Here is an 18,889-nt window from a genome sequence, read left to right as displayed (position 1 = left end):
CTGATGCAGAATAGCACAACCCGAGGGACGTACTGGCCGCCACTTCCAGCAGTTCCCATTGGTCTGGAGCAGTGACCTGCAGCCACTGGGAGCCGCGACTGGCAAAACCTGCGGACGCGGCAGGTAAACGAACCGGCCCGGCCCGCCAGGGGCTTTCCCTGCACAAATGGTAGAACAAGTTTGGGAACCACTGGCTTAGAGGTTCAAAACAATTTGGACAACAATATTTTCAGGGATGGGGAGGGATCTGCTTTCTCTGTGCCCCTGCATCTCTGGTTCTGGAGAGGACGAGGAGAACTAATATGCACTAAAAATAAAAGCATGTTTTTGGCTTAGAGGAAACCAGGCAGTGCTGGGAATCTCACCGAGGGAGGTCGAGGAATGCACGGTGTGTGTGTGTGTGCTTGGGGGAGGAAGGGGGAGGACATGACAGCAGGATATGCTGTCTCTAGATCACAGAGGCACGGAGTCCTGAAACCGTGCAAAATACGGAATGCACATCTTGCCTAATACACAGACCAAAGAGGCGTAACGAGGCCAACGGGTGCCTCAGAGTACAATTGATCACACTGTAGCAGACTGTCTCTGACACCTTCCCCCACCTCGACCATCCCTCCTCCTCTGAGCAACCCCACTATACCCTCGTGGAAACGTTGGAAATTGCCAACACAGAAAAGCAGCCTCAGGACGGGGTGTCTGCATTTCTAACGGGCTGCAATACGTTAAAGCTTTGTGTTGTTTTGAGGAAGAGATACTCACACTGGCTCCTTTTAGTCTCCACGTCTTCTCTCCCTCCTGCCAGGTCCATCCCACTCTCCTTCCCTGCACAGACAGAGTGGCTGCTGGGTTCCCTTCGCACCCAGAAAGGCAGTCCGGGTTGACCTCCCACTATTCCCCGGTGCAGGCAGACACTGAGTTTAACCTACTTTGAGGAGACAGTTCTGTGGCTCCCGCTGTGGGGTCTGGCACCTGGTTTTTGTCCTGGATGAGGGCGGGAAACACTGGGACATGTCAAGGCCGAGATAAATACAGCTGTCATGTACAGGAACATACTGGCAGCTGCCTGAAAGAGTGGGTCACTGGGACACAGACATTAAACCCAGGATGCTCTGCGAGACTTTCTAACCATCTCTATTAGTCATTCATGAAGAGGACCGTGCATACATTTTGCTGTGCGGAGATTTTATGTGGTGAAATCATTATTTTTCTCACTTAAAATGTTCATGCATGCAGTGCCTTATGGGATACCACAGACTCATGAAATACACACCGTAACCATCTTTGTTAAACAAAATAGATTGAGCTCTTTGAGTCTCTCTCTATAGGGCAGGTTTTCTAATCTTTTACTAATTCCAGTGATTTTCTCTGAAACATCTACAGTGTATCAACGTCCATCATTAATGGTGGACACCAGAACTGAACAGAGGAATCAAGCAGCAGTTGCACCAGTGCCAAATACAGAGGTAAAATAACTTTGCTCCCTCACCTTGAGATTCCCCTGGTTATCATCCCAGGATCACATTGGCTCTCTTGGCCACATGGTCACACTTGGAGCTCATATTTAGCTAATTACCCCTTCACACCCAAAAATCTTCCTTCAGAATTATTTGGCTTCCCACAATGTTTAAGCATCACCTGCATTCTTTGTTCCTAGATGTATATATCTACATAGCTATAGTAGAAAATATATTGTCTGCTTTGACCCAGTTTACCAACCAGTCCAGATTGCTCTGAATCAGTGACCTGACCTCTTCATTATTTACTCCCCCAATTGCTGAATCATCTGCAAACATCACCAATATTCAGACATGAGAAGGGCTAGCAGCTGAGTTGCTAATACGTGTCTCTGTTTGTCAGGTAACAACTGTAACTTATATCTCCGATAAAGCTGGGTGCCAGGAAGAAAGCGTCTCAACAAAAGAAACAGGTGAAGTAAATGAGGTGCAGGCCTGTAGCCCTAAATACCAAGATCCTTGTGCCCTTCATGCCCATTTTGTTGAACACAAAGTCATAGCCTAGCATGATAATGTCTGTTTCCATGGTGGACGCTTGGCTCCTTTCCCACATAGGCATGGCTTCGTGGGTCAGACCTTAGGTCGATCTAGTCCAGTTTCTTCTCTCTGACAGGGACAGACACAGGTGCTGCAGAAGAAGGTGTAAAAAACCCAGCAGCAGGTGGATGGGGACAGTAACTTGATCATCTTGAGGCGTCACCCTAATGCATAACAGTTAGAGATTGTCTTGTGCCCTGAAACACCTGGATATGTATGCTTTCCAAAATATTTATTTAGCTGTAACCAATGTAACTGGATACTCACTATACATGTAAATGTCCAAATCCTTCCTGATTTTTGCTTATCTCATGGCCTAAACTACCACTTGTGGTAAGGTGTTCCTCAATCTATTTCGGCATTGAGTGAAGCAAGCATTCTTTATTTATCTGTTTTGATTTTGCCATGTTTCAGTTTAATTGAACGGCCACCTGATGTTGTGTTATGAGACACAGAGAACACATTTGCAATCTGCCCTCTAACAGTCAGTATTTTATAGACTTTTCTCATGTCCCCTCTTATTCATCTCCTTTGTAAAGGTAACAATCCCAGTCTTTTCAACCTCTCTCCATATCAGAGTTTTCCCAGGCCCTTGATCATTCTCATTGCCCTTCCCTGAACCCCTCTAGCTCTGCAATATCCTGTGTGCCCACTACGACACAAAGGCGTGTAGAGGAAGGTGAAACATTGACTGACTGATCTCATGGTACTGTATTTTCTGTAGGATTCCTCATCCCACTCCTCCTGGATCTCAATGTTTTGCTTAGTTTCTGTCCCTGCTTGCACTGTGAGCAGGGTTTCCCAGAGCTGTGTACCATGATGCCCGGGTCCCTGTCCTGAGCTCATAGTTTTAAATTAGAACCTCGTAATGTGTTTGAGGAGTTCAAGCTTTTCCTTCCAATAGGCATACACACTGCAGTTAGTAATATCAACGTTTATCTGCCATCATGTTGCCCATTCACTTGGTTGGCTAGCACCCTCTCAGGACTTCTTTGGACTTGAATATAACTAAAATAATCTCTATAAATGTCCCCACCTACTTCTCACCCCCCCCAGACTGTTAATACAGTAACTATAAAATGTTTATTTATTTTAAGATGTGTAACCCGCCTCCCAGTGCTTCACTCTCTTCACAGTCACCTTGAACATTTCTGAGCCTGATCAGCACATTGAAAACTTCATGGCAGTTTTCAACCTCACCCCCTCTGGTCCTTCAACATTCCTCCTAATGGGCATCCCTGGCCTGGAAGCTGCCCATATCTGGATTTCCATCCCTTTTGCTATGTTCTACATTATCGGCTTGTTAGAAAATGTTACACTTCTGTTTGTTGTAAGCAAAGAGCAGGCCCTGCACAAGCCAATGTACCTGCTGCTCTGCATGCTGGCACTCACAGACATCAGCATGTCTACCTCCATTGTGCCAAAGGCACTGTGTATATTTTGGTTCGATTTGAAAGACATTACTGCGGCTGGCTGCCTCACCCAGATTTTCTTCCTTCACGTGGTTGCTGTCATGAACTCAACCGTCCTAGTGACAATGGCCTTTGATCGCTATGTTGCCATATGTAACCCTCTGAGATACGCCACCATCCTCACCAATGCACGAATAGCTAAGTTAGGGTTTGTAGGTTTGATCAAAGCTGTTCTCTTCATTCTGCCTCTGCCCCTGCTCCTGAGCAGGCTGCCATTCTGTGCCAACCGCGTTATCCCCCACACGCACTGCGAACCTATAGCTGTGGCGAAGATCTCGTGTGGGGATATTACAGTCAACAGGATGTACGGCTTGGTGATAGTGTTTGTAGTTGTCGGATTTGACTTGATGCTCATTGTCCTGTCCTACAGTCTGATCATCAGAGCCCTCCTCAGAATCAACTCCAAGAAAGCCCATCAGAAAGCCCTCAATACCTGCACAGCCCACATCTGTGTAATGCTGATGTCTTATACTCCAGGCCTCTTCTCCCCTCTCATGCACCGGTTCGGTCACGGCATCGCTCCCCATGTTCACATCATCTTGGCCGACCTCTATTTCCTCATCCCCCCCATGCTCAACCCTATTATTTATGGGGTCAAAACCAAAGAGCTTCGTGACAAAGTGGGCAAATACACCTGCAGAATATGATCGCCTGGGACATTGAATTTAAGTCTGTGTTACAAGAGGAGGAAAGGCTATCTTCTTGTTAATCAAGGGTGCATTGTCCCAGTTTGACTGAACCGAGCATTGTGGAGGTTCACAGTCTGAGAAGTTCCTCACACCTAATCTCTCATCACTCCATCACCAAGCACTGCTCTCTCCATTGCTGAATTCCCTCTCTCTGACCATCACCTGACTTCTTTCAGCATCACTTGTCAGTGCCCAACCCCTAGTCCCCTCTCACGCAGCTTTTCTGTAACTGTTACATTACCAACTCTTAGCTGCTACTGCAGCTTTCTGATGCAAGGTGGCTTTCCATTAGTCTCTGTGTGAACAGGGTTCTCTCATAGGTGGCATCTCATAGGTGTGTTGCTAATGTGGACAGAATCCTGGTGGGGCTTGTCAATTTTCTTTTTAAATCAAATCTGTAGTAGGTGTGTAACGAAAGCTTTCATCTGTTATTTTATGTATAGACAAATGTGTTGATAAAAAAAACCTTTGTTTGGAGAAAGTGATGGGGCTACTTTCAAGTGAGTTGTTAAGTGACTTTGAGCTACTAATGCAGTGGAAATCTGGCAACCCCCACCAGATCTAGAAGGGCCAGAGAAACAGCCAAAGCTGGGCCAGAGGCAGATCAACCAAGCTCTCTGGAGGCTTTCATCTGCTTCCTGTTTGGTCTGGAACTGTTCCCTTGATTCTGGAGACATCAGTTCCTCATTGGATTGTGGACCTGGACTTGGTCCCTCTGGAAGAGATTCAGGTGATGGGACTGTTTCCTTTGACTGTGAACTGCTCTCCTCTGGTGTACTATGTTGGTGTTCAGGCTCCTTCTGAGCCTCTTGTGTAGAATTATCTGCTGCTGCCATTGCAGGTTCGGTGGGGCCCGCTGGTGTTGGGGTTCCAAGCACTGGATTCAGTGCTGGCAATGGGTCTGGTCCTGGCTGTTCTGCAGATTCCGGTTCTGGGACTGGCTCTGTCTGGGTCTCTGGGACTGGATCCACTACTGCTGTTGCAGACGCTGGCATGGGATCCGGTTCCAACACCTCTGACTGGGTCCAGGTAGAAATCTCCAGAACAGAGCTAGGTGTGACAGCTTGCTTAGCCTGGCTGCTGTCGACGATTCCCACCCTCTTGGCTAGCTTCACATGATTGGCAAAGTCTTCCCTCAACAGCATGGGGGCTGGAACTTGGCTGTAGGCAAGTCAAAAGAGTTTGACTTGAAGGATTGAATCATCACTTGGACCTCTGGGTCGATTAAATTCGGGTCCACTAAGGAAGCATGGATAGCTGACACTCCGGTATCCCTCCACGCTGTAACCTTTTTCCCGCCCACACTCACAGTTTCCCTCTGCTCTGAATGGTGTGGTGGGATGATAAGGTGTCTGGAGTGTTCCTTGGGGTGTAGCTGGTGTTGGAGACCCCAGGGCATGGCCACTAGTTAAGTCGAGGGGATGGAAGGCCATAAGGGTCGAGGAAGTCTCCCTGCTCTAGGCCTAAGGGCTTCTTTTCAACCCCCCTTAATAGAACTCAGGCCTGGCTGGTTTGAGTAAGCTTTTTTGCTCTTAAAACAATGTTGCAGTTGTAGACAATGCCTTATTGTGTAAGGTTTGCTGACGCCAAGTTAAAGATAACAGGAGAGACAGCTACAAGGCCAGGCAGGATGTGCTGGTTGTTTAAGTTGCTAGGAATGCTTGTTAGAGGTTGCAGGAAATAAACATTGTTGTAACCCATATAAGGAAGGCAGAGTATTTGTGCAAAGCTTTGATTGGCTGATGTGTAGTGCAGTAGCATTAAGGAATATAAAAGTGTGTGTAATGACCTGCTCTGGGGTGCAGGATTTGAGATTTCTCTCCCTGTACCTTTCTTTGGAATTCCAAATAAACTTTTCTGCTTCTCCACCCTGTTGTGTTTATTGGGTGACGCACACCGGGCAACGAACCCCTGCTGTTGTTTTGCCTCTGGGCACTAGGTGCCGGCAACACTGTGGCCTTGGGCTGCCCCCCGGTAGTCAGGTGTGGTCTGGGGGTGTCCCTTCTGGTATCAGCTCAAACTGCGACCCGGGTTGTTTCTCTCTCCTCCTTCCACCCATTTTGTTCCGGTTTGCCCTGCATCTGTCGCGGTCTGTGACTGCTCGTATTGATCAGCATAAGAAGCAAGACTTCCTGCTAAGTCCATTTTCTGATCCGATAAACACTGTTTTATATCCTCCTTGGACATATTCAGGAATTGCTCCTCTGTCTTCAAATCCCACATTCCTCCAAAGCTAGTTACATCCCATCCTTTGAGCCATTTATCAAACAGATCTGTCATTTGGTTTACATAAGCCACATTAGTTAGTCCAGGCCCCCTCTTAAGGGTTTGAAATTTTACTCTGTAAGTTTCAGGTGTAACTTGAAATTGTTTTAAAACCAAATCCTTGAACTTATCATAGTCAGAAGCCTCATCAATAGGCATCTTATTGAATATGTCCAGAGCTCTTCCAGTCAATGTTGTGATCAATGCGGTCATTTTGTGAGCATCAGGAATTTGATGGAGTGTGCACAGTCTCTCAAAGGTGAGAAAATATTCAGCAATATCACTGTGGACATAGTCGCTCCCATTTGTGGATTGTTGTGGAAGGATAGTTAGGGTTATTTGGTATATTCTTCTGAGCCCTTACCTTCTCTATCTCCAGTGCATGCTTCCTCTCTTTTTCCATCTCCTCCATTTCTTTTTCTTTTGCCTCCATTTCTTTTTCTTTTGCCTCCATAGCTCCCTGGTGGGCAGCCTCTTGGGCTTTCTTTCCCTCTCTCACTGCCTCCATAGCTCTCTGGTGGGCAGCCTCCTCTGCCTCCTTATGGAGTAGATTTATTTGACCAGTCTCTGGTGTTCCTTTTCTCTCTCTTCTACTTCCCATCTGTCTAACTCCAGTTTCTTTGGGCATTGCTTTCTGTCATCTTAACCTCTCTGTTTTTAACCTGCTATACCTGAGAGTTAGAAAGAAAAAAAAAACTAACTTGTAAAATTTGCTGTGCTGATCGATCCACAGACTAGAAGATCGATTAGAACAGTTCAGAGATGATAGATATATATCCTCTTTAGACTGCACAAAGGGATACTGGGAAGCACCATGATGTCAGAATCCTGAGAGAAGAAAGCCTTTTCCATGCCCTTCGGCTTGCATCAGTTCATCATCCTGTCATTTGGCCTCTACAAGGTGGCAATGAATGTCAGAGGCTAATGGACTGGATATTACAACTGCCTGGGCGATATAAAGTGGTACGCTGCTATGATGAATTGAAAACAGGCTTTGCTCCCATATCTTGTGGCAGCATTCCCACACATAGGGCAGATGGCAGGACATTAAAGAGCCACAGACATTGCTAGGCTGAAATGTCTGCAAGACACAGTTTGCCCTGACCATCTGAGCCCCTGTAATCAGCAAATTCTTTCTTCACTCCCAGGGGAAGCTCTCAGGCTGAAGTTCTCCGGGGTTTATTTTTTTTACTCTTTCCACTGCTCATGGAGCTGAGGGAATTATTTGGGAGTCCTGGCCAATCAAAGCATCTGCAGGGACCATACAGGGAAATGATAAAGGTCACTGCCCAGCACTCTGAGTGTCAGAGATGTGAGATTCATACACTGATTCTCAGGGTTCTGCCGCCCTGTCACTGTAAGTTTATTTCCTCTCTCTGCTGAGCAGGATTTGGGTGAGTTGCCTGTTTCTGCATTAAAGTTAGTGGTTAGGGCTCAGGAAGGGTTCAAGGTTCATGTCACAAAGCATCTGGGCAGGAATTTACCAGTACAGTGACTTAAATTGTTTAGCATTATCAGAAAGACCAAGTGATTTAGTAGGTAAAATTGGAAGTATAATTGTATTGGAAATAGTTTAGACAAACATTTGTTTTTAAGATCGGTTCCTCGTCTCTTACTGTGTCCTTCTATCTGTTTGAGTAGCTTTCTTTTTTAGGGTGCTGTAGTTTTTTCTCTGATTTGCTCAAGTTTTCCAATTCAGCAATTACAGTACCCTGTTGGGAAGTGCAGCCAAGGCCTCTGCAGTGGGTGTCTCTGTTAACACAAGAATGGGTCACACACTGGTCAGATTCTGCTTGCACATTCTGTGTTCAGTGGGTCACTCCAAATTGACACTGGCCTCCCTGAAAGCAAAATCAGTGCCCATGTCTATTGGAATCCATATCTTTCATACCTGGTCTCAGCAGGACACATAAACTTGGTGGTTCCTTCAGACACTTTCAACACCCTAAGAGAATAGCACTCTCTCCAGCCTGACCAGTATCTGTAATTTCCACAGTTCCGAGATGAAAGTTAAACAGGTTAAAGGGTGAAATTTGGGCCCATTGAGATATACCCTATATTCACAGGTAGGGACTTAAATAAATGACCTGATTTACTACAACCGTGATCCTCCAGTGACTTCAGCTGCAGACGTTCTGTGGCTTCTATGGATGGGTGAGCTCATTTGGACCAAAGAAGAACTGACAGGAAAGTTGCTCAAATCTTAAACCCACTGGCTTAGAGGATCAGAACAATTAGAAGAACAATTATTTTTGTTGGGGGCAGAGAGGGGTCTGTTCTCTCCGTACCCCTGCATCTCTGGTTCTGGAGAGGAAGAGAAGAATCAAAAGGCAGGAAAGAGAAAAGCATGTTTCTGGCTCAGAGGAATCCAGGTGGGGTTGGAAATCTCACTGTGGCAGATCCAGGTCTGTGTATGCGTATGGGGGGACGAGGACACGCAGTATCCAGATCACAGTGGCACTGTAGCAGATTGTCTCTGACACCACCCCACATCTGGACCATCCTTCCTCCTGTTAGGAACCACACAACTGCCTCATAGTAACATCATCAATTGCTAACATGGAAAAGCAGCCTCAGGAAGGGGTGTCCGCATTTCTAACGGGCTGCAATACGTTAATGCTTTGTGTCATTTTGAAGAGGAGTGGCTCACACTGGCTCTTCCTGTCCTCTTTCCCTACCACCAGGTCTGCCCCACTGTCCTTCCCTGCACAGGCTGAGCTGCTGATGGGGTTTCCTTTGTCTCCCAGAAAGGCAGTCCAGGCTGATCTCCCCCTTTTCCACAGTGCAGGCCGACACTGAGTTTAACCTTCGTCTGAGGAGCTATTTCTGTGAGCTGTCATTGTAGGGTCTGGCACCTGGTTTTGGTCTTCGGTAAGGAGTATAACAGTGTGACAGGGCTGAAAGTTGTGGGGTGGGGAACCTATATGAACAAGTGGCCAGCACTGGGGGTTCTGGGGATGGAGCGGGGGGTACATGGGCAGGCGGGGAGCACTGAGGGTTATGGGGCAAGGAGCAGGGTTTACATCAACAGGCAGGCTGCACTGGAGTTTGTGAGGGCATGGCGGGACCTTTCTTTGTCCGGAGTGTATTTTGGGGTGGGTGTCAGAGTCTCTTTCTCTTGCCAAACCACAGAACTGCAGTCCAGGTGTCAAAAGGATTACTCAGCTTGCTTCCCAATTGCTGTTGTTGAATGTTAGTTACGTAACTTCAATTGATCTTCCTACTGGTGAAGTGACTGATCTTTGCTCTTCAGTTGGATCAATCTCCCATCAGACTCTGACCCTCCCCCCCACCCCCCCGTCTGTATCTGCTTCCCCAGCTCCAATTCCAACTGCGCCGATTCCAACAGCACGCTGGTCACCAGTGTCTTCTCCGTGCTCCCCAGCCCTCCCTGGCTCCCACCACCTCTGAGCCGCCCCACGCTCCTCACAACTCCTCCCCTGCTGGGGGTGAGGGGCCTCTAATCACACCTGTAGAGCTTCTCTTGTTACACCCATACTCACTGCAGGGTGCTTCAAAAACTGCTACACGGGAACAACTGGCAATTTGAGAAGTATCCACGTTACATAATGAGAGCGGTAACTATGGGAAATGTGAGGGCCTAGATCAATGCAGCTGTCATGTGCAGGAGCCCCTGAAGGCTGACTGAAAAAGTGCGCCACTTGGACAGAGACAGTAAAGAAAGGATGCTCTGGGACCATTTGCCAGCCACTCCTCTTAGTCATTAATAGCAAGGGTTGTACATTTATTCCTCAGCGCAGAGATTTCGTGGCTCAAGTAATTATTTTTCACCTAAAACATTCATCCATGCAGTGCCTCATGGGATCCCACAGCCTCATCAAATATTCAACCAGCGTAACACTTCCAAGGCGTTGCAGTCTAATGACCATTTGTCTGCATGGGGCTAAATTCCGCATGGTCACAAATAGAAAAAAATGCCTTCAGTAATTTCAGGCACTAACTTTCAGGCAAAATACCTCCAGCTGACTCATGGGGACATGCTCATAGATTCCAAGGTGAGATGGGACTATTGCGCTCTTCTTGCCTGTATAACACAGGCCTGAGAATTTCCCAGAAGAGAAGAGATCCCAGAAGTCACCTACTACAGGACAGGCCTAACAAAGAAAATAACAGAACGCCACTAGCCGTCACCTTCAGCCCCCAACTAAAACCCCTCCCACGCATTATTAAGGATCTACAACCTATCCTGAAGGATGACCCATCACTCTCACAAATCTTGGGAGACAGGCCAGTCCTTGCCTACAGACAGCCCCCCAACCTGAAGCAAATACTCTCCAGCAACCACACACCACACAACAGAACCACTCACCCAGGAACCTATCCTTGCAACAAAGCCCGTTGCCAACTGTGCCCACATATCTATTCAGGGGACACCATCACAGGGCCTAATAACATCAGCCACACTATCAGAGGCTCGTTCACCTGCACATCCACCAATGTGATATATGCCATCATGTGCCAGCAATGCCCCTCTGCCATGTACATTGGTCAAACTGGACAGTCTCTATATAAAAGAATAAATGGACACAAATCAGATGTCAAGAATTATAACATTCATAAACCAGTCGGAGAACACTTCAATCTCTCTGGTCACACGATTACAGACATGAAAGTTGCGATATTACAACAAAAAAACCTTCAAAACCACACTCCAGCGAGAGACTGCTGAATTGGAATTCATTAGCAAATTGGATACAATTAACTTAGGCTTGAATAGAGACTGGGAGTGGCTAAGTCATTATGCAAGGTAACCTATTTCCCCTTGTTTTTTCCTCCTTCCCCGCCCCCCCCCCCAGACGTTCTTGTTAAACCCTGGATTTGTGCTGGAAATGGCCCACCTTGATTATCATACACATTGTAAGGAGAGTGGTCACTTTAGATAAGCTATTACCAGCAGGAGAGTGGGGTGGGGGGAGTGAAAACCTTTTGTAGTGGTAAACACCCATTTTTTCATGCTTTGTGTGTATAAAAAGATCTTCTATACTTTCCACAGTGTGCATCCGATGAAGTGAGCTGTAGCTCATGAAAGCTTATGTTCAAATAAATTGGTTAGTCTCTAAGGTGCCACAAGTACTCCTTTTCTTTTTGCGAATACAGACTAACACGGCTGTTACTCTGAAAAGGGTCACACTAGGAGCTCATGTTTATCTATTTATCCCTTCTCACCCCAAAATCTTCAAAATCATTTTGTTTCCCACGATAGTCCTCCGTCGCGTTAGCGTTGCCTACATTCCTATATATCGACATAGCTATATTAGAACATGCATTGTTTGCTTCGACCCAGTTCACAAAACAATCCAGATTGCTCTGAAACACTGAACTGTCTGCTTCATTATTTACCATCCCCCAATTTCTCTTTCATTGTCAAATCTCATCAATATTCAGGCATGAGAAGGATAAGCAGATGAAAGTCTCTGCTTACACTTGTCAGTTAACACCTGCAACTTATGTCTCAGGCAAAGCTGGATGCCTGCAAGAAAGTCTATCACCAAAAGAAACAAGGAAAGTAACAGAGGTGCTGCCTTTAGCCCTAAATACCAAGACCTTTGTGCCCTTCATGCCCATTCTGTTAAGCACAAGGTCATAGCCCAGCATGATAAAATAATGTCTTTCCATGGTGGAGACTTGGCTCCTCTCCAACATAGACATGGCCTTGTGAATCAGACCTATGGTCAATCAAGTTGAATTTCTTCTCTCCAACAGTGACAGCCCCAAATGCCGCAGTAGTAGGTGGATGGGGTGGAATGACTTGACCATCAAGAGTCTGTGACCCTACTGCCTAACAACTAAAGTTTTGCGTGTGCTCTTTTTTGGATAGGCTTTAGAAAATACTTATTTAGCTCTCACTATTGCCACTGGAAAGTCTCACTATCCATGGAAATGTCCAAACTCTTCCTGATTCTTGCTTATCTCATGGCCTCAACTACTTCTTCAGGTAAGGCGTTCCTCAGTCTATTTAGGCACTGTCATAAATATAAAGGGAAGGGTAAACCCCTTTAAAATCCCTCCTGGCCAGAGGAAAAATCCTCTCACCTGTAAAGGGTTAAGAAGCTAAAGGTAACCTCGCTGGCACCTGACCAAAATGACCAACGAGGAGACAAGATACTTTCAAAAGCTGGGAGGAGGGAGAAAAACAAAGGGTCTGTGTCTGTCTGTATGATGCTTTTGCCGGAGACAGAACAGGAATGGAGTCCTAGAACTTAGTAAGTAATCTAGATAGGTATGCGTTAGATTATGATTTCTTTAAATGGCTGAGAAAATAGCTGTGCTGAATAGAATGACTATTCCTGTCTGTGTGTCTTTTGTGTAACTTAAGGTTTTGCCTAGAGGGATTCTCTATGTTTTGAATCTAATTACGCTGTAAGGTATCTACCATCCTGATTTTACAGAGGTGATTCTTTTCTTTTTACTTCTATTAAAAGTCTTCTTGTAAGAAAACTGAATGCTTTTTCATTGTTCTCAGATCCAAGGGTTTGGGTCTGTGGTCACCTATGCAAATTGGTGAGGGTTTTTACCAAACCTTCCCCAGGAAGTGGGGTGCAAGGGTTGGGAGGATTTTGGGGGGAAAGACTTGTCCAAACTACGTTTCCCAGTAAACCCAGATAAAGTTTGGTGGTGGCAGTGGAAATCCAAGGGTAAAATAAATTTGTACCTTGGGGAAGTTTTAAGCTAAGCTGGTAAAAGTAAGCTTAGGAGGTTTTCATGCAGGTCCCCACATCTGTACCCTAGAGTTCAGAGTGGGGAAGGAACCTTGACAGGCACTGAGTGAAGAAAGCATTCTTTATTCATCTATTGTGGTTTTTCCACATTTCAGTTTAACTGAATGTCCACTAGATCTTGTTTTATGAGACAGGGAGACACATTCTCGATCGGCTCTCTACCAGTCAATATTTTATAGACTTTTCTCATGTCCCCTCTTATTCATATCATTTGTAAGGCAAGAATCCAAGTCTTTACCACCTCTCTCCGTATGACATTTTCCCCTGTCCCTTGGGCATTCTCGTTGCCCTTCCCAGAACCCCCACTATTCCTGCAATATACTGTGTGAGAAGGGTGCACAGTAGGAGTCCAGAGGAGGGTAAAACATTGACTGACTGATCTCATTGCATTATATTTTCTGTATGATTTCCCATCCCACTCCTCCTGGATTTCAATGTTTTGCTGAGTTTCTGTCCATGCTTGCACTGAGAGCAGGGTTTCACATGGTTTTGTTTCCTCCATTTGAGGACTTCTCTACACTTGACTATAATCAAAATAATCATGTATCAACTATAAGTGTTCTCACCTCACTTCTCAACCCCCTTTCTTGATTATTAATAACTATCAAATATTTACCCAACTATTTGTTATAAAGTGTGTAACCCCCCCTCACTCTTTTCCTCTGTCTTCACAGGCACCTTGAACATTTCTGAGCCCGATTGAAAAATTGAGAACTTCATGACAGCTTTCAACCTCACCCCCTCTGACCCTTCAACATTCATCTTAATGGGCATCCCTGGCCTGGAAGATGCTCATATGTGGATTTCCATCCCTTTCACAATGATCTACATTACCGGCCTTTTGGAAAATTTCATGCTTCTATTTGTTGTAAGCAAAGAGCAGACCCTACACAAGCCAATGTACCTACTGCTATGCATGCTGGCACTCACAGATATCACCACGTCTACCTCTGTTGTGCCAAAAGCACTGTGCATATTTTGGTTCGATTTGAAAACCATTACTGTGCGTGGCTGCCTCACCCAGTCATTCTTCCTTCCCTTGGTTGCTGTTATGCACTCAAACATACTCGTGACAATGGCCTTCGATCGCTACGTTGCCATATGTAACCCTCTGAGATATACCATCATCCTCACCAAAGGACGAGTAGCTATGCTAGGGCTTCTAGGTTTGATCAAATCTGTTCTCTTCGTCCTGCCTCTGCCCTTGCTCCTGACCAGGCTGCCATTCTGTGCAAACCACATTATTCCCCACACACACTGTGAACCTATAGCTGTGGCAAAGATATCGTGTGGGGACATCAGAGTGAACAGCATGTATGGCTTGGTGATACTCTTTCTAATCATCGGGTTAGACCCGATGCTCATTGCCCTGTCCTATGGTCTGATCATCAGGGCCGTCCTCAGAATCTCCTCCAATGAAGTCCACCAAAAAGCACTCAACACCTGCACAGCCCACATTTGTGTGATACTGATATACTATACTCCTGGCTTCTTCTCCAGTCTGGCACACCATTTTGGTCAGGGCATCGCTCCCCACGTTCACATCATCTTGGGTGACCTCTATGTCCTCATCCCTCCCATGCTCAACCCTATCATTTATGGGATCAAAACCAAAGAGCTTCGTGATAAATTGCGCAAATACACCTGCAGATGGTGATCACCTGAGACACTGATGTTAAGCCTTGTGACAAGAAGGGAAAGTCTATCTCCTCATTAATCAAGAGTGCTCTGTCCCAGTTTGGCTGAGCTCAGCATTGTGGAAGTTCAGTCTGAGAAGTTCCTCACACCTAATGTCTTATCACTCCATCACCAAGCACGGCTCTCTCCATTTTGAGTTCCCTCTCCCTGATCATTACCTGCCCTCTTTCATTGTCACCCATCAGCCCCCAACCCCCACACACTCTCTCACTTAGCCTTTCCATGGCTCTGACACTATCAGGTTGTGAGGGGTTAGATCACAGAAACCCCTTTGGAAATTGCCACCTGATGTGTTGAGACTACCCCTTAGCCCGTTTTCCCCAGCAGCTTGGGACTCCAGTACCCTGCCTCATTTGAGCCAGACATTCTGGACTGTTGCAAACACAGACCCAGGTCTGAACAACGTCCCCCAAAAGCTGCAGACTTAACTGAAAACAGCTTAAGAAGAGCTCCTGTCTCCAACACTCAGATGCCCAGCTCCCAATGGGGTCCAAACCCTAAATAAATCTTTTTTTACCCAGTATAAAGCTTATACAGGGTAAACTCATAAATTGTTCACCCTCTATAACATTGATAGAGAGATATGCATGGCTATTTCCTCCCCCTTCCCCCCCCCAGTATTAATACACACTCTGGGTTAATTAACAAATAAAAAGTGATTTTATTAAATACAAAAAGTAGGATTTAAGTGATTCCAAGTAGTAACAGACAGAATATAGTAAATTACCAAACAAAATAAAATAAAAGACAAGTCTATGCCTGATACAGTAAGAAAGTGATTAAAGATGAAACCTCACCCTCAGAGATGTTTCAGTAGGCTTCTTTTACAGACTGTGCTCCTTGTCGTCTGGGTCCAGCAATCACTCACACCCCGTGGTTACTGTTCTTTGTTCCAGTTTCTTTCAGGTATCCTTTGGGGGTGGAGAGGCTATTTCTTGAGCCAGCTGAAGACAAAGTGGACGGATCTCCCAGGGGTATAAATAGATTTTCTCTTGTGGGTGGACACCCCTCCCTCCTCCTGTGTAGAATCCCAGCTCCAAGTTTTGGAGTTTTGGAGTCACATGTTCAAGTCACATGTCCATGCATGACTCAGAACTTATAGGTAGCAGGCATGGTTTACATGCTACCTTGAATGTCCTTAGGTAGACTTTTTTATGTCGATTGGAGCCTTCCAGGATCTATTGTCCATTAAGTGTTTCTTCATAGGGCACTTAACTTGAAAATTCCTTTCTAAAGAAGCTGCCAAATGCCTTACTAAGGCTACTTAAAATCAAACAAGTACACAGCCAATATTCAAAACTTCAAATACAAAAACGATATATGCGTACAAATAGGCTGAATAGATTCAGTAGACCATAACCTTTGCAGAGATGTTACATGACATATGTAGCATCAGAGATATTTCATTTCATTATCTGGCCAAATTACACACATCTACACACTGCGTTGGTGCACGAATGGATCTGTGGAACTCATTGCTGTGAACAATTGAAGCAGTGCTTACTACCTGATTCCATACCAAGTCATTACGCTGGTTTAGGACAATACCCCATTCCAATTTGGATATTCAATGGACTCATGATATTAACAAAAACCTGCAAAACCTGCAGGAGCAGCTTGATGGAGCAGCCAACAATTGGACACATTTACAATATATTCCCCAGAATGGTGTTAAAAGAATCTTAACCCTGTCCAAAGACAAGAAGCAGTGCTTCGGGTGGTGGCCCAGATGATGGACAACACTACAATGGCCAGGGCTCAAAGTGTAACTGTGGATTATTATGGCTATTGGCCTATTATTACGTATACTAATTCTGCAATGTGTACTGCGGTGGTTAAGGAGGGCACAGATCCATAAAGCACTACTGCTAATTGTAACCCATAAAGTGATGTAGGCCCTCCACCACAGTCTAGCGGATTACCGGGACCCAACCTTCTCAGGCCCATTGCTACGGGAAGTCTGGGACTCAAACTGGAATCCTTGCAGTATGCCCGTAGGGGGGACAGTGCAGAACCGCATACTGTATAGGGGACAATGGGGCAAATGGAGCATGGACACATTCCACCTCGAGCAGGAAATGTGCCGCCATGTGGCCTGTGCCTTTCCCGGGACAGGAGGGTCCCAGAAGAAAAGAGAAACAAAAATCAGGTGGAGTGTTAGAAGTGCTCGTGACAATGTAAGACTCATGCTTGTAACATAAATAAGCATCACATTGCCTGCACTTGGGACTTCTGGTCTTCTGCTCTCTCTCTCTGTGTGACAAGAATCAGGTGAGAGGGCGAAGGAAAAGCCCTCTGACACCGGACGTCTGCTGTTTGTACTTGGGTGGCTTAGGTAAGCCCGCAGGTAGCTCAGTTTGGGTGTCAGAGTAACAGCCGTGTTAGTCTGTATTCGCAAAAAGAAAAGGAGTACTTGTGGCACCTTAGAGACTAACCAATTTATTTGAGCATGAGCTTTCGTGAGCTACAGCTCACTTCATCGGATGCATACTGTGGAAAGTATAGAAGATCTTATTATATACACACAAAAAGCATGAAAAAATACCTCCTCCCACCCCACTCTCCTGCTGGTAATAGCTTATCTAAAATGATCACTCTCCTTACAATGTGTATGATAGTGGCACCATCTGCTGTCATTTTGGGAGACAGAGCATGAATCACCAGCAAAACAGTGTGAACAAGGGCCAGCACTGCTGGGTTATTAGAGGGGTGCAGCAATTCCCATGGCTCCCACTGCACCCCGGGGGTGACAACTCATACCGTTCGGAGCCCAAATTAGGCCCCCAGGCACCTGTGACAGGAGCATGGGGGAGGGACTGCAGACCGAAAAAAAGATCCAGATATAGCAGTAATTTGATTCCTTGGCCACTGTATTATCGCCCCAACAGGGCAGATCTAATTAAAATACCACCACACTCAAATGGCCCCAGGGCAAAACATCAGGCAAACGCTGTGGCTGTATCTCCCATAAAATGTGGCATACCTTCTGAGATGAACTCCAGGTCATTTTGTCCCTGGGAGTGGTGAAGGAATCACAGAGTGAGTGGATTCAGAGTAGCAGCCATATTAGTCTGTATCCGCAAAAAGAAAAGGAGGACTTGTGGCACCTTAGAGACTAACAAATTTATCTGAGCGTAAGCTTCTGTGAGGTACAGCTCACTTCATCGGACGCATCCGAAAGCTTATGCTCAAATAAATTTGTTAGTCTCTAGAGTGAGTGGAGAAATCCCATGGTACCAATTTTGCTGCTGATAGGAAAAAAAAAATTTCTACATTGATTTTGGAAGCATCAAGACAGTATTGAACTTTCATGCTTATCGATCCAGAGACTAGAAGATCGATTAGAACAGTTCAAAGATGATAGATAGATATCCTCTTTAGACTGCACAAGGGGATACTGGGAAGCACCTTTGACCTCAGAATCCTGAGAGAAGAAAGCCTTTTCCATGCCCTTTGGATTGCATCAATTCAAGATCCTGTCATTTGGCCTCTACAGGGTGGCACAGAATTTCAGGGGCTAATGGACTGGATATTACAACTGTCTGGGCGATATAAAGTGGTACGCTGCAATGATCAATTGAAAACAGGCTTTGGTCCTGTATCTTTTGGCAGCATTCCTACACATAGTGAAGGTGGCAGGACATTAAAGAGCCACAGACATTGCTAGGCTGAAATGTCTGCAAGACTCAGTTTGCCCTGACCATCTGAGCCCCTGTTATCCACAAATTCTTTCTTCGCTCCCAGAGGAAGCTCTCAGGCTGAAATTCTCCGGGGTCTATTTTTTTACCCTTCCCCCTGCTCATGAAGCTGAGGGAATTGTTTGGGAGTCCTGGCCAATCTGAGCATCTGCAGGGACCGTACAGGGAAATGATAAAGGTCACTGCCCAGCACTCTGAGTGTCGGAGATGTGAGATTCATACACTGATTCTCAGGGCTCTGCCTTCCTATTGCTGTCCGTTTATTTCCTCTCTCTG

At 45.8% G+C, this 18,889-nt stretch overlaps 1 protein-coding gene and 1 pseudogene across 1 annotated transcript; both read left to right on the top strand.

Annotated features, from left to right (window-relative positions):
* Positions 1-1,385: 1,385 nt before the first annotated feature.
* On the top strand, positions 1,386-4,170 carry LOC141977298 (olfactory receptor 52P1-like; annotated as a pseudogene).
* Positions 4,171-13,899: 9,729 nt separating this feature from the next.
* On the top strand, positions 13,900-14,874 carry LOC141977221 (olfactory receptor 52B2-like). The gene has a single exon (XM_074938635.1). The coding sequence runs from the start codon at positions 13,936-13,938 to the stop codon at positions 14,872-14,874; it is 939 nt and encodes a 312-aa protein (XP_074794736.1). The 5' UTR covers positions 13,900-13,935.
* The last annotated feature ends 4,015 nt before the right edge of the window (positions 14,875-18,889 follow it).

This window comes from Natator depressus, chromosome 1, assembly GCF_965152275.1.
Source record: "Natator depressus isolate rNatDep1 chromosome 1, rNatDep2.hap1, whole genome shotgun sequence".
Lineage (NCBI taxonomy): Eukaryota > Metazoa > Chordata > Testudines > Cheloniidae > Natator > Natator depressus.
This window is presented reverse-complemented; position numbering and strand designations above follow the sequence as displayed.

What these genes read in the sequence shown, in the direction of transcription:
- LOC141977221 (XM_074938635.1), top strand. Translation starts at nt 13,936, where the DNA reads ATGACAGCTTTCAACCTCACCCCCTCTGACCCTTCAACATTCATCTTA.